General features: G+C 37.5%; 2 protein-coding genes across 2 annotated transcripts; both read right to left on the minus strand.

Moving 5' to 3' along the window:
* Positions 1 to 6,193: 6,193 nt before the first annotated feature.
* Positions 6,194 to 6,868, minus strand: LOC148908369 (uncharacterized). Its single transcript, XM_089035843.1, has one exon. It carries the CDS (start codon positions 6,866 to 6,868, stop codon positions 6,194 to 6,196), a length of 675 nt encoding a protein of 224 aa, XP_088891969.1.
* Positions 6,869 to 7,554: 686 nt separating this feature from the next.
* LOC148908370 (uncharacterized) lies at positions 7,555 to 8,601 on the minus strand. Its single transcript, XM_089035844.1, has one exon. The coding sequence runs from the start codon at positions 8,599 to 8,601 to the stop codon at positions 7,555 to 7,557; it is 1,047 nt and encodes a 348-aa protein (XP_088891970.1).
* Positions 8,602 to 21,530: the final 12,929 nt, after the last annotated feature.

Here is a 21,530-nt window from a genome sequence, read left to right on the forward strand (position 1 = left end):
CAATGTGAGTAGTGAATATTACGTTTTCTGTTAGAGGTATTAAGAGTAGGTCTCTGTAAGACTCAAGCAAAGTGGGAAATGAAATTTTTTGACCACCCTTGAAATTTGGTGTGTGAGTAGGCCTTTATATGGGATTCAAAAAAACAACAACAATTTGGTCACCAAATGTATTGTTGCCATGGAAACGGCAAGTGTTTTATGAGACCTTAATTTCCAAATTTTGGAATAAATTAAACCCACTCGAAGGTAAAATTCAATGCTGTGTTTCTCATACATGTTAAACTTAATTTCCTTAAAACTTTCGTCAATTATAAAGTATCTTTTCTAGTTTAGAAAAATACCAATTATTGTTAGTTTGTTATTTCGTACATGAAATATTCGTGCCTTCAAGTAACCGATGTATCAACTGTTTTAGCAACAAGATAAAATGGTCAAAATGTTTTTTGGTCGTTCTCCAAAAGTATTGCATTTCTAATATAGAGGCTTGGTGGGAAGTTTTCTGAAACATTGAAGTTACCAAATCGTGCAAAATCTCTGCGGGTACAATCATCTTTAGTCCTTGGATAGTCAAATTATAAGGCCTAAAATTCCAAATTCAACTATATCTAAGCTTCGAAAATTAGGACCAAAAACAATACCGCATTTATAGTTTCTTCGAGCTTTACAATTTCTGTATTTCTTGGTAGAATTACCTGTAAGCTGTTATTTGACATAAATGCTGAAATTTTGAAGACTACAAAGTAAAAAAAATATGCTTATTTCGAGAAAATTTGAAAGAAAGAAGTCTTGATCTAAAATTATTGTTCTCATTTTCAACCGCTGATAGTTATCGCAATAGTAATCGGATTTTTTAACCCTCCTCCGTATCGGCTAACGGGCCTTCAAAAACTAACTCACATTTCTGCTTAAGTAGTTTGAAACGTTTATGTAAGTCGCCCGGAATTGTCCAGTCCATCTTTGGCGTTGTGAATTTCTCAGCCATAATGCTATGTTGTATATTTGCTGTTGGAAATAGCGAATTAAGGACCGTAAGCTTGAAATATTGCAAATAACACAAAGGTGACTTGAAAATGTTAATAGATAGTTAAACTTGATGTACTTATGAAGTTCTGGAGTCCATTTGTTTTAACTTGAAAACTCAGCGGTCGATTGTAAGGTAGTCGAGCCGCTTGAATCCGGTCGCTTGAAGTAATCTCTTTTTTTTTTATGGTAACAAGATAAATCTGCCAAACTAATCGTGTAAACGTGTTGATCCCACTTCTGACGCCACGTTGTAACACTATCGAACAAGAATGGTTGGTTTAAGCAGTATATTTGAACTATATAATGCACTCCATATTTAACACATAAAGCCCACATGTAGTCGGTGGGGAGAACAAGTCAAAAATGCACTGCAAGCCTAACTAGAACTTATGATTACGTCATACTTTTACACAATGATTTGAAAAGATTGAAACATCTGCAAATATTGACATGCTACATAAACAAAAACAACAGTTAAACTATTAATAATAAACAGTTAATTCTATAAAAAACAAACGTTATTAGGGTCAATTCCAGAACTAGTTCCATATTTTAAAAAATATAATGCTTTTTATTTAACTGGGTGATCATTTTCATTTTTTCTTAGATTTCAAAACTAATTTTCCAGACTTCATGAGTGTTTCTATCGAAACAGATGCCGTTGTGGAACTTGGAACTTCCTCGCTAACACTGAAAGCCAACTAACTACTTTAGATTTGCAATAGGTGTTTTCATCAGGATTATCAGTAGATACAGCATAGAAAATCTGTTTTCAATGTAGCTTTTGTCAAGATGGACAAAGATAGTTTGATGATTGTACTATCTTTCCCTGGTACTCCACTGTGCAGCAGTAATCTCCCAGCTCCTTGACTTTCAAAAATCAAAGATTTACGACCAACAGTAATCAACCACTATTTGGCTGTGAGCGCTTGTCATCACACCAACAAATAAGTCACCATCGTGATATCCATTTATAATATCTGGACCATGAAGAACAGTAATATCAGCACTATTACTACTACTACTACTAGTATCCACACGATCATTTGCGGCTGGGAATGACAATAGTCCATGAACGTTCTTTTCCAATTCCATGTAAATGCTATTTACTTAATTTCTGCTAACTAAAAATCTATCTTCTTGAGGGTCGTACATCTCTTGGCTTTGATCGAGGAACTCTTCTCTGCAACAACTAAATGTTGAAGTCCAACCGTTCACAATAAAATTCTGAGTTCCCCAGAGTATAACAAGTACTTCGTTCGCATTCTTAAATTAAATGACATTCTTGGATGGACTTAATCTGGGATTACAGTTTTGTTATGTAATCCGTGCAGAATGTTATCATCATCTTAAAAACGATTACAATAGTTTCTTTAGCCGTGCCTAAATATTTGCTTTATACTGGTTATTTTTTTTCCAAACTGTTTAAATTTTTTGACAATGGTTATTTTTTTCGAACTTTTAAAAATGTTAAAAAGTTTGATATTCTGTAATTTAAAATGGGTTTGGGTTTAGGGTTAGGGTCTTGACCCCACAAGAAAGGTGAATCGGTTTTGGTGGTTTTGTCTTTCCACAGGTAACAGTATAGATGATATCTTGGCTGAAAGACTCTACCAGCATCTGAACTCGAGGAGAGGGATTCTTCAATTCAGGATTAGATGTGAACAAACAGAAGAGAAAACCGCGAAGACAACCTGGAATCGAGAAATGATCCAAGTTTAAGTCTGATGGAAGAATAGGCCATGACTTGGTCCATTTGGTATTTAATATTGCACTGTGTAAATGCTGAGCACTCTGATCGACTATGGCTTGCATTCTGGATCCTCTCTATTAAGTTTTCTTTAATTCATTCTCGGCCGCAGTCATCTTCTTTACAATGTCCTTTTTGGACGAACCAGTTCCTCGTAAGATTCGAGATCAACCGAGTACGATAGCAGTGTAGATATATCATCCATATTGGCAATAGTCGTTAATTTTTATCAAATATAATATATATATAAATGTCGACGAAGAGGCGAAGCTGTACAAATTGTACTATTTTGAAGATCAGTCGTGGAGTAAATGACGTCATACGTCACACGTCACGCAATTGCCGGAGGTCAGATTTCTTTTGGCCGCGAGTATAAGTAGCCTCATTTTCAAAGCCTCATTTCTCCGCAATAAGTGTTTTTCAAACTAATTTTTTTTGTACATAACTTTTAAACAATCACATTACAGTCATACTAACCTAGAAAAATTTGTTTATTTGGACTTTTCAAAATCCGGGCGTTTTCGTCCAAGTACTACTTTAAAACTGTAACTTAAACGTCTAAATAAACTCATTGTCAAAATGTTAAATCATTACAACTGTTAGAATCATAATGTATGAAATATCATAGTTCAAATATTATAACCGTGAATCAGTTCAACAGAACATCGCAGAGGATGATTCGAATATTAAACCAGAAAACAAACAATTTTGCAAAAGTTAGTTCACAAAAGGAATATTATTTGCACTCAAAGTATCACTAACATGTCTATCACTAACTTTCTATAAACTAATGCCTCATCAGTTATCATATAACTGTGGTTACAGTAATCAACTTTATTCCAAGAAAAAAAAAGAAAAAAAAAGAAAAGAGATTAGTGGTATCCTAGCCCGTCTCGTCCCACGAAGCGCTCTTACAACACAATTAGCATACATGATCTCCGCATACATTATAAAGCGCGCGAAAATTACAACGAAGACACGACATCGCGTTTGTCCTATGTCTTGGAGTGTCCTTATGACCACAATAATTCAACGTTTGTTTTTCACCATCGATGTTGGCTTGACAGTTTGTCAGGATCATTGGTTTGTCAGGATCATTGACCTTGAAGAGAAACAGATCTTCTTCCACACTGTGCAAAGAGAGTAATATTCGTTCAGTATACACTTGAAAATGGATACGCATACCTCAAGTGTTCAAAGAAATCCGATGATGTTCATACCCGAGGAACGCTTTGTCAGTCATACGTATTCGAGTTGAATACAGACTGTTTTAGGAAACGCTAGAATACGGAAAGTCCGATACATTTAAAATGGGTATGCAAGACTCATACTTCAGGTTACAGGAAAAATGCTAAAATATTCTAGACTTTTCAACATTTGAATATTGCCTAATTTATTTGAACACGCATATATATTTATTTTGATGGCAAATCCGAGGATTTTCAACTAGGAAACGCTAGAATACGGACAGACCGATACATCTAAAATGGGTATGCAAGACTCATACTTCAGATTACAGGAAAAATGAAAGAGTATTCTAAACTTTTCAACATTTGAATATTGCGTATTTCATTTGAACACGTAGATATATTTTGTTTTGATGTATGGTTTAGCCGTGCCCTGACTGTGATGATCAGACCAGAATGTTAGTTCTTTTCAGGTTATCGAGGAGTGAGGTGTGCATGTAACGTTTAATTGTTATTAGAACGATGAACATAATCACAATACATATTATGGAATACTGGATATCTATTGTTTTGCTGTAAGAAATGTTTATTAAAAAATATCGTAAATGCTCAAAATAATCAAAATACTTTTAAATAGAGATAATATTACAATAACATCCTGGATTATGGTTGAACATTCATACCAATCGTTTTTATTATTCCGACAGGCATTTATTCTAACTTGAACAATTGAAACAGTCTACAAATAATTAGCCCTTTCATGAGAAGTATAAACATTCTGACAACTTATTAGTTGTGCATTTATTTTTCATAAAAGAAATATAAAATAGTTTTCCATTTTATATACTTTGATCTTCTATTCATTATGGTTTACTACACTTCTAAAAAGTATCTAAAAATGTATGTAAACAACTTAAAATTGAGAACGATTATTATCTTTATCCAACAGTTTGGAATACTTTCTGGTCAATGTAATTAATGTACTTTTAACTTGAATGATCAGAAACTTTAAACTTATATAAATACTAAATTCTGATATTGAGAAAGATATATTTGTATATGCACAAGAAAATTCTGGAACTAAAATCTCATATTCTTAATTACAACTAAATAATAATATCCTGTTGGCAAATTATAGTTTCTTTGACCTCCTTTAAAATGTAATGACTGCAATTGCAAATGACATGCATGTATATATAGAAAGAGATGTTACTACACATAAGATGAGGGCCAGTCACTATTAATTGTAAAGAAAGGGAGAAATTTAAAAAAAGATGTTTTGAACTTAGTACATTTATCACCAGGTGTATCAAAATTTATCATAACATCAAATTGCTGTGTGTAAAATTAAGAAGATTCCGTTCGTAAAAAGAGAATAAATAGACTCCAAAGATTCAAAAATTCGTTTCAATCCGGCATGTTTTATTTTACTCGCCACGAAGCCCCATGATGCCTCGCGCACTTAACTTATTACAAATTCAACACACTCCCCACGTTGGGAAGCAATTCTCACTGCTTGCTCAGCAGTTATGATAGAGTTCTAATTTTTAACTAACAAATTCAACGATGTCAACGTTCAAAACAAAAGTTCATTATTAATGTTGTGGTTCTTCTGAAACGTCCTTCATTCTTCTTCCTTGTCGTTTATCTCTAAGGGGTACAACTTCTGTAACGGCCTCTTTAAGACAGATGGTGCTCTCTTCTTTGACTTGACTCTAACGACTGCTCCACGGATCTGGTTGTCAGCTCCAGCGATGACCTTCTCTATTCTGCCGAGTCTCCAGAATCCTTGAGGCTGCTCATGATCCTGAACGATAACAACATCACCGTTCCTTGGGGTGTCTGCTTTACCCCTTTTCCTTGCAGAGTGACGGTGTGTTTCTCTCAGCTCCAGTAGATACTCGTTTCGCCACCTGAGCCAGAAATGGTTCATCAAATTGCTCAGGGGTTTCATTCTCTTGTTCAAGTCTTGTTCATGGACGGCGGAGTCCAGGCTTGTCATCACATTCGCATCTGGAAGGTTTAATAATATTCGACCACAAAGTAAGTGAGACGACGTCAGCGGTTCTTCCATGTCATTAACTGTCACATACGATAATGGTCTGGAGTTGAGTATCGCCTCAACCTCGATAACAGTAGCGAGCAGTTCTTCATATGTGAGACTTGCTCTACCCAATGTTTTCTTTAAACATCTCTTGGTAGACTTCACTAGTCTTTCGAAGAATCCTCCCCATCAAGGGGTCCTTGGCAAATTGAATGACCATTCAATTCTTTGTTCTGCCAAATATCGGCGTACTTTAAAGTCATTCATTAATGCTGTTATCCTCTTGCTTGCGGCTTGGAAGGTGGTTCCGTTATCTGATATAATTTTTGGCTTCTCATTTTTGGCTTCTGGCGTCATAATTGGTACAACATCCAAATGTAAGGCTCTTGTCACACAGCACGTGTAGAGACAAATCCATACCTTGTAACTTGGTTTCTTCTTTCCTTCACTTGCATGAAAGGGTCCTGCAAATTCTATTCCAGTGAAGGTGAATGGTGGTGATTCCTTGATTCTTGACTCTGGAAGTGGCGGCGATAAAGATGCGTTGTAGGGTCTCTCTTCGAACTTACGGCAAACAACGCAACCATGGATAACCTTTCTCACTGTGTGCCTTCCCTTGACCAAGCAGAATCTTGCTCTGAGTTCTGTGAGAGTATCCTTTACTCCATTATGCATCATCCTCGACTGACAATCCCTTATTAGAAGCACTGAGAATTCATTATTAGCATCCAATAGTGTTGGGTGCTTAGTTCCGTAAGGTAGGTTTGCATTGGATATTCTTCCTCCGCATCGCAGGATTCCATCTTCATCAGTGAATACTCCGAATTCTTGTTTCCAGTACTTAAACCGATGGTTCCTTGACATGTTGCATTGTGCTTCCCTAATCCAAAGTAGCTCTGCTTTCTTCAGATCAGTCTTTGTGATGTCCTTCACTTCTTCATCCTTGTTCCTTCTTTCTGACTTTCATTCTTGATTGAAGGATCCTGACAAACTTGATGGCCATGGCTGTAACTCGTAAGAGTCTTTGGAGGCTGCTGAACCTCTCACACTTGATAATATCATTCATGCACTTTGGTTGTTCTTCGGCAGTTACTAGTACAACCTGCTTAACTTGCTCCTTAACTGTCATTTCGTCAAAGCATTCAGCTGGTGGTTCTATCGATGAGTCCTTGCCTTGTCAAAACTCTATTTTGAACGAACTGTTTCCATTCCTTATCAACTTGTGTTATCCAATAGAGAGCTACTGTCGAGTCACTCCAACAGGTAATGCTATCTGCTGGAACTTCGCTCTCCAATGCCTTGATTATAGTCGTGATGAGTCTTGCTAGGATCAGTGCTGCCAAACGTTCTAACCGGGGAGTGGACTGTGTGTCAAACGGAGCTGCTCTTGTTTTAGATCCTACAAACCTGACATAAGTACACTACGGCTGTGTATGCCTTATTTGAAGCATCGCAGAATTCATGGTAGTTGCAGGACAAAACTTGCTCCTTGACCTCACCAAAATAGGAACGGTCTAATAGAATAGGCTCCGAGTTCCGTAATGTTTCAACTATTTTCCTCCCTTTTTTTTATTCAATTCATCATTCAACTCTTCCTCCCAATCAACCTTTGTAGTGCATATATCTTGTAAAATTATCTTTATTTGTAGAGTGACTGGGGATAAGAATCCAATAGGGTCGTACAGTTTTGCAGCAACAGCCGCAACGTTCCTCTTAGTAGGCTCAAGGCCATTGGCATACATTCCTAGAGAATTCAGATCATAAATGAATTGATCTTCCTTAAAGTTCCACTGTACTCCTAGGATCTTGTGGGTTGTTGTACTGCTATTAGACTTGTTAGGGGTTTGTTCTTCACCGTGGGTGTCAATGTTTGAGTGGTGCAACTCTGTTGTAGGGGATGATTTCATGCACTCTATGCTTGCTTCATTGTCTTCTATTCGCCGCCTTAATTCTGCAGAGTTGGAAATGAACTTTCTAAGATTAAATCCTCCTTCAGCTAGTCTGACCTTAGATTTCAAGTAGAGTTCATACGCCTGCTCTACTTTCTCAGCTCCTGTGCTAACATCATCTACATAGGTTGCACGCATCATAGTGTCCACGAAGTCTGGATCTTGTTTTCTGTACCGTTCCAAATGAAAGTTTAGAGTTGCATTTAGTAGAAATGGGCTCGAAGTTACTCCAAATACAGCTCTAGTGAATCGTAATACCACTACGATGGAAGTGTCTTTAGTCACATCGTCAATCCAAAGAAATCTTAAGACATCTCTATTTTCCTTGATTACAGATATGTTCAGAAATGCCTTCTCTATATCACCAGCTAAAGCTACCTTGTAAGATCTGAATTTCAGAATGATTTCCATTATCTTCTGTGACATAGCAGGACCAGTGTAAAGACAATCATTTAGGGAAGGACTCGTTGACTTGCATGAGGCATCATAAACAACTCGCAACTTTGTTGTACTTTTGTCCTTCCTTACAACTGGATGATGGGGTAAGTAATGGACCTTACCTTCTTCATAAGGTTCTGACTTATCCACCACTTCAAAAATTCCTCTCTCTATCTGATCTTTGATGACAGCGTCATATTCTAGCAGCATATCAGGTATTTGTCGTAGTCGTGTGAGTAGTCCATTCAAACGCTTTAGACTGAGTTCATAATTGTCTGGAAGGGCTGGTCTTGGATCCTTCCAGGGTAAGTGCACTTCATATCTTCCATCCTTGAATGAGATGGTATCAACAAACTAATCGTACACTGATTTTTCTGGTTGTGTGATGCGCAATGTTTCTAAGTCCCTGTAGGTTCTGAGATCACAATTGATATTACTAGTTCTTAGGGCAAGAGTCTGTGTTACAAGGTTTACTGTGGCGCCTGTGTCATGTTGGGCATCTTCTTCCAAGCGTCCAGAAAGGACCCATCCCAGTTTGGTATGTAGTGCTATTGGACCACTCTCCCCTTTAACCACACATCCTGTCACTAATTTCCAATACTGATCAGATCCAATAACAATATCAATCTCCGCATCTTAGTCTTCAGCAATTGGATCTGCTAATTTTAAGTTGGCTAGGTGATCATTCCTGGAATGCTCTGTGTAGTAGTAGGCTACTTGAATTTATAAATAGGAATAATGTTCTTTACGATAAGCAGTTTGGATTTCGTAAGAAACATTCCACTACTCATGCCATTTTATTAATTACTAATAGCATTTAATGTGCTATTGAAAGTGGTAATTACTCTTGTGGAATCTTTTTGGATCTAAGAAAAGCCTTCGATACTGTTGACCATCAAATTTTCTTTCTAAGCTTGAGCATTATGGCATACGTGAAGTAGCAGGAAATTGGCTCTCTTCTTATTTGCATAACAGAAAGCAATTTGTTTCTCTTGGAAGTGTTTGCTCTAAAACTCTACCGATAACCTGTGGTGTTCCTCAAGGCTCACTCCTTGGACCCATCCTTTTTCTTCTATACATTAATGATATGTGCAATTCATCTACCTTGTTCTCTTTTCATTTATTTGCAGATGACAGCAATCTTTTCTATCCTAATAAAAGTTTATTGAGCCTTGAATCTACTATTAATAATGAACTAATGAATGTTTATTCATGGCTTTGTGCAAATAAGTTGCCTTTAAACATTGACAAATCCAATTTTATCATTTTTCATTCTATTCACAAAAAGGTACATGACATATCAATCAACATAAACAACAAGTCTCTTGAGCAAAAACAGCATCTTAAATATCTTGGTGTTATGATTGACAGTTATCTTAATTGGAAACCTCATGTTGCCTATATTTCAAATAAAATCAAACGCAGCATTGGAATTATATCCAAAGCCCATCATTATAATAACTTAGAAATTTTAACAAGTCTCTATTATTCTCTAATTTACCCTTACTTAATATATGGCCTTATATTTTGGGACCATACTTATAAATCTGTTCTTACTCCTCTGTTCATTCTTCAAAAAAAAGCAGTCAGACTTATGACTTTTTCTCATTATATTGATCACACTAGTCCACTTTTTCTTAGGTTAAATATCCTGAAATTGGAGGATCTAGTCTATCTACATACAGCTTTATTTATGTTTGATTTTTATTCAGGAAATCTCCCTAGTACCTTTGAACATTACTTCCAACCAGTGAATCAGAGACATAATTATAATACAAGATTAGCTGCAAAGTCTTCCTATTCTCTTCCTAAAGCTAGGACCAACTATGGCTTATTTAACATTAAGTATATAGGAGTAAAAATTTGGAATTCAGTTGATGAAAATTTAAGAGCGACTGTCTGTAAAAATCGACCAATATCGACTTTTCGTGGCACAAGTCAAAAAATCGATTTCGCTCATATTTTATCCATAGGTAGGCTATAGTGTGAAATGAAACGTGCTGTAGTTAGTTTTTTTAAATATTGCTTTGTTTGGCGAGAATTTGAGAAAAACGATTTTGACCGGAAACGGCACTGAAATCGCCTTTCGCAAAGGTCAAAACTATCAGATTCTAATGAGCCTCGCGCTGGAATACTACGGCTCTGAACATCGTTGAAACACTATATTTTCTTTTTTAGTATATCTCTTCTTAGTTTGGCATTGAAATACTCCCATAATTTTATTTATTTTCGTCTGGAGAAAATTACAAATTTAAGCTATAATCGCCAAATTGCTTGTAAACAAATCATAGAGTCTGAAAATCGCTTACGTTTCATATGTGCTCTTCCTCCAAATTGCTCAAAAACTGTCTTGTAGGCTTTATGAGACAATAATCTTCCAAAATATGCAGAAAAATCGCTGGGCAATTTATTTTGACTGAGCTGCTGGGGAGCTTTCTGATCAGCTATTTAGCAATTTTTTGGCTCGTTGTATATTGCGTGACATGATAGAAATTCGCCACGATATTTCAAAAATCTTTAAAGATCGTCTTAAAAAATAGTGAAATCGATGAATATTAAGTATTTCTTTTATTTATAGAACTTCGAGTTATTATTTGGAAGATTTCTGAACTGTTTGTTTACCTCCAAGATCATGAAGCTTGAATCTTGCGTTACACTAAATTGTTGTGAAGGCGGCACAGAGTCCCGGTAAACACTGAATTAATTTGCCTTTTTTTTGTCCGCAATAAAATTGCCTCACGCAGAAGTAGATATTTTCATAACAACAAGCAGACCGTCCTTTCCTTTTTTCCTCGATACTCGCCTGCTTTTTTTCCCTACTTCTCGATTTAAACTTAACCCATTCATGCCACTGAAAGCTCAAGAGATCCGCGACAACACAGGTAGCCCACGCTGTTTGAGTATGCTTAATTAGTAGAACTGATGTGTGAATGATAAAAAACAAAACAAAACACACTCGTCATACTCATAGTTAGGTTTATAAGCTTTTCAATTCATCTAATTAGCTTTGCTTGATAACAGGTACACGATTCTACCAACTGCTGCAACTTGTCGACATACGGTTTCTTTCGCTTGGCTTTGATTTCAGAAACATCAAGGTCGAAGTAAAAGCACGCATCTCGTAATGCAGAAACACTGAACTTAGCACTGAGTTTCCCATTGGAAAGGAGTTCGCAAATATTATGTGTGTCATACATGGTAGGATGACTGAGGCCTATTTCCTTTGTTACTAGTATTCTCAACTCTTCCAATGTCTTTTCCTGTCTAGCACTGCATACACCTTCATCCTCATCGCCATCATCATCATCTTCTTCTTCTTCTTCTGCAGCTTCTTCTGCAATCAAACCAACGTTGCTTTTTGAAGCAATTCTTGAAAAGAAACTTGCTATTCGCTGACTTGTTAGAAAGTCCTTCCTATTAGAGAACAAGCGATTACCATCAGCATCTTTTGCGCGCCTCATCTCCTTAGCAACAGTAGACGGGTCTTGTTTTCTTCCAGTATCTCTACCAATGTTAAATTTCTTAAGAAGGTAATCTTTTTGGGCGGCCGTGAACTTTCCTCGTCGCATGGTTTTTAGGGCCCAACCCTTCGGTAGAGACTGTAGATTGGAGCTGACCTCTTTATCGTACGAAGAACCAACAGCAACTTCTTGTAACCTGGTACTACCTTGTTCGAGCTTATTTGCATAATCAATCATAGCCTTGTCTTGCAGGGTTCCCTGCTCCAGCACCTTCTTATGCCTTCCACATTCAAGGTGATACTGTAAGTTAGAATACCCTACGGGGCAGCAGAAGAATTTGTCAAATGAAGGGTTGACTGGGAGCTCACTGTCCGACTCTTCTTCGTCGTTATCTGTTGGTGTGTCACTGACTTTCTTTCCAGACCTCGGCGCTGCGAACTGGATCTTTTGGGCCATACTGCTCTCAATTACCGGAAGAGTCGGTATTTCAGCTTTACAATTTTTGGCAAACCTTTTCCAAGAAATGAGGTTTCCAGATCCGATATTGTACGCTTTCCAAATGCGCAGCTCATTTTCACCGTACTCAACGTTATTGACATAACTGACTCCCGCCCACTTGAAAGTTTTAAGAGCTGATGTATCTGGCAAACCCGAAAGCGTGACACTAACATTTGGAACTCCACCTGAAGATTCAATTGCTCTCTTCATCTGGACAGCAGTTTCAATGTCATTGCCTGCGTTGAGGAATAGACGCATGTGGGATTTTATAGTCGCTGCTTTTCTGTCGCAGGCTCCTTCCCCCCCCCCCCCCCCCCCCCCGTGGGTCGGAAAAGTCCATCCTTCGAACATTGACACCAAATTTTCCCCCGACTTTTTTTGCGTTGGCAATGGTCAATGCCGAGTGATAACACCCTGCATTGTCTGATCTAAAATACACTGATTCGAGGTTGGGCATAACGCCTTTTAGCTGCCTTATTACATCGGCCATGATAACCAAGACTACATCACTTTCTTGGCTACAAGATTGAAAAATGTGAACAATGGTGGTCATCTCGAGCTCGTTGTTTTGCCCACGTCTGAACGCCACAGTGATATGCCAGGGTATCCCACGTTTTCCGTACCAATCCCTTTGGCTTTCACGATACTTTCTGGGTAAATATTTCATCGCCCAGTCTTGGACTAAAAAGACTGATTGATCATCTAATTTATCTATCAAGTCAAGCCTTGCGTCCTCCTGGTTAATGGAACGAAGTAGATGGGACTTCCAAGCAAGAATGCTGTGCTTTGCTTGTTCAATGGTGAAGGTTAAATCGTCTACTTCATCTTGGGTTCCAGATATCTTGTCAGGTGATTTCTCGATTTCGTTAATGATTGAAGTCAAGAGGTCACAACGTGCACAATGGCCATCATGGATGTGATCACATGCACACTGGTAATCTTTCGCGGTTGGATCGCTTAGAGTGTATTTTCGACAGTGGTCTGGTACATCAGATGACATAGAAATATGGACCTATCGTCAAGGTCAGAAATATTACGTATTAATACATGAGGTTAATGGACCACTCTACTACCATCCTGCCTCTCCTACCCCACCCATCCCACTCCCTAGTGGTAGGCCATTACCTTATAGTCACTTTTCAGATAACGCTTGCACAACGCCAACTGCTGTTTCTTCTCTTTGGCCAAAGACATACCCATGCCCAGATCTCCTAGCTTTTCAACTGCTTCCATCAAGTCATCAAAGCCTTTCGCACCAGAGGCCGTAATATAATCCAGGCCCTGTAGGGACTTTCGAACCGATGCTGTACAAACTTCTAAAATTCGAAGAAGAGTGCTCCGACTTAGCGGACTAAATTTGGTTTCTGAACAGTACTGCTGATATTGTTTGACAATGCGTTCTGGAACCATCGACCTGATAACATTGGGTACTGTGATTACTTCATTAGACGACAGGGTGAGCTTCTTCTCGCCAAAGGGCAAATCCTGGATGATATGCTGGCTCGTTATGAAGCAAATAAAATGGTCCAATTTTTCTTGAGGAACACGCATTCTCGTATGACACGGTCTTGGAACAGGCACTCCCTTACCATGAATTAGTGAGTGTTTTTTGGCGATTTGATAGCGATATCGACTCAGATCCGGGATCCACATGCAAAGAGTCTTGTAGCTTATTTTCTCAACCATGATAGATAGTATCTGTCTGCGGGTATCCCACTGATCTGCCTCATTATGACACTGGACAAGGCATTCAAGTAGGGCGTTGTCTACACTTTCAGCGTCGTTTGATGATGTCGGTATCTGCTTTTGAATTGCCTTTGAACCAACTAGGGAATGCCACAATTCATCAGAATCATTAGGTGCCATCATGTTTAAAGATACTGCTACGGCTTGGCTAGCTTTCCTCACGTAATATCGCTTGGTCCGGTCTCCAGCTTCACTCCACGGTTTATCTAAACAGGATCGCACGGGGCTGATATCTCTACTTTTAAAAAACCTATTAAGGTGATACTTGGCGCTATCTTTCTCGCGCACTTTCGAGGTAGAATCATCTGAAATATCTGAATGCAGGGACAAACTTTCCAAACGCACATCGGCTTCAAAGAGACATGATGGTCGCTCGGCTGCTGGAGTGCTAGTTCCCAGGAAATCAGCTGATTTTTTGTCACCATCCTTGATAAAAAAAAGTAAGCTCAACATGAGTCGGCAGACCTGAAGAAAATTTATGTGATAGCTCCACTGATATTTTTTTGGTAATCTATTACGAAGGCTATGTGAAGAAAATGTCATCAATGGTATCCATGCATATTTTCAGATATATTTTTGTAGTTGAAATAGTCAAAGTTTTTAAATTTGGCCTTGCGCATACAGTATTTATCCCTAACCATTGAAAATAGGCGGGCCAATCAGAAGCCAGAAAAGGCCTGGTTATATAATTGGCTGTATGGCATTGCGGTCTAGGTATTTTCGTTGGTATGGAATAAGAAGGCTAGTTGCCGCTTACCAAACTCAAGTTGGTTATTCCATCTGTCAGACTTTCGATTTCTACAGAATCGGGAAGTTCTCTCGGTTTCCCCGTCTTTACTGGGAGGTTTTCTTTATCTTCTTGTACTTCAAGGGTTTGAAGTTTCTCGACCTTGATATAAAAATACACACAAGTTAACTTAAACTTACTGTGAGTCAGCAGACCTGAAGAAAGAAATATGGGATACAAATGCTATCTGAAGAAAATAACATCAAACCTATCCCATTTAATAAGTTCTTTGAATCAGCGGCCTCACATTTATCTATCTCAAACCATTGAAAATTGGCGGGCCAATCAGAATCCAGAAAGGGCGTCGTTATATAGTTGGTGGTATATTCTACGGTGTGTACCCATCAAGCATTGCGGTCTAAGTATTTTGAATGGTGTGGAATAAAGAAAACTAGTTGCTGCTTACCAAACTCAAGTTGTACATTCCGTCAATCAGACTTTCGATTTCCTTTGCTTCCTCCTTGTTTGTTGAGTGTTCTTCATCTTCTTGTACTTCAGTAAAGGTTTGAAGTTTCTCTCTGCACGATCGGCACAACCCTTGACCATAAATAATTTCATCTTAATATTTAAATGTCTTTATTCTCAGGAATGAAAAGTTATCGATTTACTTGATATTACCTGAACCAACTGGAATCAAAATACCCCTTTGTCTTTTTACTTGGCGAGAGAGTACTTTTGACATTCCTCGATCCCCCTTTGGTAATTTTGCTTTATCGGCATGACAAGATAGCATTTGAGGAACGCTACACCTGGTACTACTTCTTTTCCATCCAATTCCAAGAGTGAGGCGATGGAAGGGACAAATGCTCATTGACTCGATGTTTTCCGAGCGTTCAAATATTGATGCACGGGCAAGAATTAAATCAACTTCATTGTCAACATCTTGAAAGCTCCAAAGTGATTTGTGAGAAGAAATATCTTTTGTGCACGTTAACAAAGGAACCATCTCTGTTGAGTGCTTCCTGTCTCTCCGATCGTAGGTACAATGCCCTCCAACAAGCGTGTAAAATGAACAGTGCGCTTCCATTTTACTACTGATTTATTTTGAGTGTTTCACAGCAATATAGTGATAAAAACAACATTCTCACGGGATTTTTGTGCGTAGTTATAGCACCTTATTAAAATGTACAAACTGCCACTCAGCAATCCCATTTATGAAATTTTGTTCCAAAACAAATGATAGCAAACCTGCATCGAAATCTTTGATATATATTTAATTTGCTCGCTAAAACTAAGTAAGAAAGACTGCAAGCACAAATGTTTTACGGCACGCCTAGAAATTAAAAAATCTTTTGTAACCATTTATGATCAGGAATCGCAGCAAAGTCCCTGGTCATTTCTGTTGACTACAATGTAACGCAAGATTCAAGGTTCATGACCTCGGAGGTAAACAAACAGTCCAAAAATTTTCCAAATAATAGCTTAAAATTCTAGAATTGAAAGAAATACTTAATCTTCATCGATTTCACTATTCTTGAAGTCGATTTTTAGAGATTTCTGAAATAGCTTGTCACGTCACGCAATATACCACGAGCCAAAAAGATTGCTAAATAGCTGATCAAAAAGCTCTCCAGCGGCTCAGTCAAAATAATTTGCCCAGGGATTTCTCTTTATATTGTGGAAGATTATTGTCTTATAAAGCCTACAAGATAGTTTTTGAGCAATTTGGAGGAAGAGCACATATGAAACGTAAGCGATTTTCAGACCCTATGATTTGTTTACAAGCAATTTGACGATTATAGCTTAACTTTGTAATTTTCTCCAGACGAAAATAAATAAAATTATGGAAGTATTTCAATGCCAAACTAAGAAGAGATATACTAAAAAAGAAAATATAGTGTTTCAACGATGTTCAGAGCCGTAGTATTCCAGCGCGAGGCTCATTAGAATCTGATAGTTTTGACCTTTGCGAAAGGCGATTTCAGTGCCGTTTCCGGTCAAAATCGTTTTTCTCAAATTCTCGCCAAACAAAGCAATATTTAAAAAAACTAACTACAGCACGTTTCATTTCACACTATAGGCTACCTATGGACAAAATATGAGCGAAATCGATTTTTTGACTGTGCCGCCGTTTGGTGGATTTTTACAGAAAGTCGCTCTTAAAAAGAACTACCAGAAATAATTTTATTAAATCAATACGTAGCAAATTGCTAGATTGTTTTTTTTTCCTGATCTATTAATATTAGTGTTTATTTATTTATTGTATATTTTCTATGATTATTTTGCTGCTTATTTATTTAATTCTTGTAATATATTATATATTTTTTTCTTATATGAATATGATTATATTGTAATTAAAATTAATATACCTCTCTCGACAATCAAATTTTATATAATTATTGTAAATATGCTAGCTGCCTATCTTGGCTAACCTTTAGGTTATTATAGGTAGCTTGTGCCTGAATTCTTGTTAATTTATATATCTATGACTTGTAAATATCAAATTGAGGTACCAAATAATAAAGTATGTATGTATGTATTGTATGTATGCTTCAGGTTTTGTCTTGTGCTTGTGATACTGATTGTTCAATATTACTTCCTTGGCTACATATGCTGATGTGATGAAGTCCCTTACCCTTGTTACAGTTCCCCTTGGATCTACATTCCTTGCTAACATGACCCCTCCTTAGACAAATAAAACACCTTCCACTGCTCATCAATATCCTCTTTCTTGCAGCTATGTCTGTGACCACATTACAACTATTAGAGGCATGTGCTTGTTTACAGTTGGAACAGGTGACACTGCCAGTATTAATGCTTGTGGTTCCTGACACCAATGTAGCTGCTGTAGGTAGACGTGTGGTGCGGTTTGAGATAGGCTGTCTAGCTGTGGGGATGTGTTTCCCTGCACGCTCTCTAGCCTCTAACTCAGCTTCAAATACCCTTAACGAACGATCCAGCTCCATTTCTTCACCCTTCACTTCTCGGTTGATCAGCAACTTCAATTCCTGTGGGAGCTTATTCATGACAATGGATGTCAAAAGAGCTCCATAACAGCTCGAGAGTACACCTAGTGACTTAAAACTGCGTACGTGTGATTATATGATGTAATATAACTGTCTCAATTACTTTACTTGATATCCAGATCTCACAGAGTTAAGGTTAAGAATTATTTCCATATGTCTATTGATTATCTGCTGCTTATTGCCAAATCTTCTCTGTAATATTTCTATTGCCTCCAGATAGTTAGCACTAGTGATGGATAAACCTGCAATTGCATCAGAGGCTGGGCCTTGTAGTAATGAAATCAGATAATTAAACTTATCTATAGGTGCTTAGGTTTGGTTATTGTGTTTTGAAGCTTCATATGTATCCCAGAAGGCTTGCCATTTGCTTAAATCACCATTAAACTTCTTGGGGTCAACTATGGGTAATTTAACTCTAGGGCTTTGGATCGTAGGGATTGACAGCTGTGGACCTAACACATGTTGTTGTGCCCCCAAATTCAAAGTTTGGTACGAATCACTTACTGTGTTAAAAGGATGTTGGCCTCCAGATTCAATATTACTTGTACTTAAAGATTGTTGAATTTCAGGACTCCCCAGCTCTTGTTGCACTTGTGGACTAGGTGATTCTACATCACCAGAACTTGAAGACTGGTTATCATTCCTGGATGAAGTTTCAGTTGCAACGACAACAGGTATTTCCTGTGATTCCTTTGATGGTTGGCCTACATGTTTGTTCTGAATTACCTCGGTTCCATTACTGATAAGCTTCAGTTTTCCTTCGATTTGAAACAAATATAGTTGGATGTTACCTCTTGAACGGTCAGCCTCTTCTATCTCCTTTTCTATTTCTTAGTCGCTGACAAGATGCAACATTTGAAGCAGTTTGAGTTTTTCTTCCAGTGTCGTCATTAACTGCTTCAACTTTGCCTCGTGTTTAGCTACGGCTTGTGTGTCGATCTCCATTATCTCATCCACGATTATCATCGTTTGGGTCACCGAACCCCGATGACGGCCCCTTATTTTCCTTTTTGGAGTAAGATCTGTAGACATGATTCCAATAATTTGTAGATTCAATTCCAAACCCCGATGACCGCCTCTTATTTTCCTTTTTCGAGTAAGATCTGTAGACATGATTCCAATAATCTGTAGATTCAATTCCAAATTTTCGTGCAGACTTAAAATTCCAATTTCCGTAAGATTTATGTCAGTTTAACGCTTTGAGATTTTAATCCAAAGTTCCGATTCCGATCCGGCTCCATGGACCATGTAAAATCAAGAAGATTCCGTTCGTAAGAAGAGAATAAATAGACTCCAAAGATTCAAAAATTCGTTTCAATCCGGCATGTTTTTTTTTACTCGCCACGAGGCCCCATGATGCCTCGCGCACTTAACTAATTACAAATTCAGTGTGCAGTATATCAGTATGTCAGGGGGAGTCAAATTCAGAGTCTTTTTTAGAGGTCAGGTCATGCTCAATTCTTTATTGTTTTCCTGTTATTAATTCTAAATTAATGTAATGTCTATGGGTTATATTTATAATATATGTACCATTTAATATGGAGTGCATGTTGTTGTACTCATCCCCAAGTTCTACTAAACCAACTAGCTTCCATACTCCATCAACACTTTTCAAATTCAAATCCTCCTATAAGTATTAAATAACCAAAAATATATTAATTATGAATATTAAATGTGGGCGATTACAAAAGTATACCAATTAGTAAATAAATATGAGAACAAAAGAGTAGTTGAGTCGGGGGCCGCAGAGCAACTTATAAAAAGTCGCCCCTGCTAGTCAGATCTTATTGTTTATGTTTGTTTAGGCTGCGTTCATAATGTATGGCAAGGGGGGGGTGGGGGGAAGTTGAAAAAGTATGTCGACAGCCGTCACATGGCGTCCTGGTTGTCGTCCTTTCACATTTCCAGACATGATTTTATGACTAGTTTGACTTAGACCCATACATCGGAAACACTTTGAGCTTGTTTTTGACTTGTGGAAGAGGATTCTAGGTCTGATATTTGTTTTCCACTAGTGGATTGCAAGTCTGACATATCCTGTTCTGCTTCACAACTGTATGTACTTGTCATAATGAATTACAGCTGTGATGAAGGTTGTAGGAGTTGATCAAAAGAAGTAAATACTTATAAATACCAATACCAGAATTTCAGCTAGATTAAAATACCGAAAACTACCAGAAACGAGATACTTTATACTGTCCTGATACCAATGTGCCCTAAACTCTGGCCGGGTATGAATAATATAAATTTAGAAAGCTTGCACATTTCAGACATTATTTGAAATTATACTCATACCTCGGAAACATCTTTTAAAATTTTTTCTCTAGAATTTGGTTAGGACGAGCTGCAGGAATTCAACTACTAGATAAAGCTCTGGCTTATTGATGTAGGAAGTTTGAAGAAAAACCTTGGAGCCATTTTGAATTGTGCAAAACTCTCATATTTGAGATTACAACGACAATTAGTAAAACAGCAATTATTCGATGGAGTTTTTAAGATTTGATGCTGATTTTTCGTAAGGCTCATCCGCTATACTTGAAAATAGATATGTGAAAACATCAAGGCAATCCATTCCATGGTAATGTTTGTACAGCGCGAAGTCTTATATGTTTCAAATTTTGGATCGAATTTTCAAGGGGCGTCATAACGTTTGCCCAAGACTTTCCATCCAAATTCATACACAGACTGCATTTGTACCAGATGACGAGATTCAGGAAATTTAAGGAGGATGAGGAGAAAAAAGCCAAAAACTAAAAATAGCACTGTTTGATTTTCGGCCGTAATAGGCTAAACACCTAAAACATCTTAAGTTTTGCGAAGCGAGCGAGAATAAAATTGTCCAAAATTCGCTCTAAATTAGTTTGGTTCCACCTTAAAGTAGTGAATTCTTGAACTGACTTAAAGAGTTCGCCATCTACAGAAGCTTTAAGAGCTATAAAATGACGTTCAATGTTATCAAGTGTTTCTGACACAGATTATCTTATCGAGAGATTGGTCTTGACTTGACTCGGTGCATTTAGGATTATGCTCACCATTAACTGCATTTTGAGCTACAAACTGATTATCGAGAAAATTTTGCTGAGACAGAACCAATAAATCATGATCATCACCATCGTCGATTAATTTCTGAATCATCTCACGTAAGAAAGGAAATTTGTTTGTCGCCCATATATCATGATACATTCCCTGAACTTGAATTCGTCCAGTAATAACAAAAATTGTAATCAGAAACAATTTCTCCTTATCCTTGTTGACTTGAACTTTTATTTTATCAGGCTTTCCAGGATCACAGTAGCATTCCAATTCCTACCATGAAACGTGTATATTCTGTTGTTGAGCAATATTATCAACATACCTCGAAATGACAACTTGTATCGGTCGTCCTAAATCCTACCAACTTTGCTCTCGCCTTATATAGATCTAGATCTATTTCTTTAAAAGTAACCTCTTTTGAACCATTAGCTTTCATCAACTATATAACTATATAAGGTCTGGGCTGCTACCTGTAACACGTGGTGTATGTAACCTTTTTGATTTTTTATCGTTTTCTTGAATATCTTTGCTTAATTCCCATTCCATTATGACAAATTGAATTAAAATAAACTAAACATTGTAAAATAACTGGGAATTTGCCTCTTCAGCGCTTACAGACCGGAAATATGACGCCATTCATTATCTTTG

The sequence above is a fragment of the Actinia tenebrosa genome, unplaced genomic scaffold (genome assembly GCF_029948245.1).
Source record: "Actinia tenebrosa isolate PJP-AT-01 unplaced genomic scaffold, QUT_ActTen_1.0 PGA_scaffold3__52_contigs__length_22856419, whole genome shotgun sequence".
In the NCBI taxonomy this organism is placed as follows: domain Eukaryota; kingdom Metazoa; phylum Cnidaria; class Anthozoa; order Actiniaria; family Actiniidae; genus Actinia; species Actinia tenebrosa.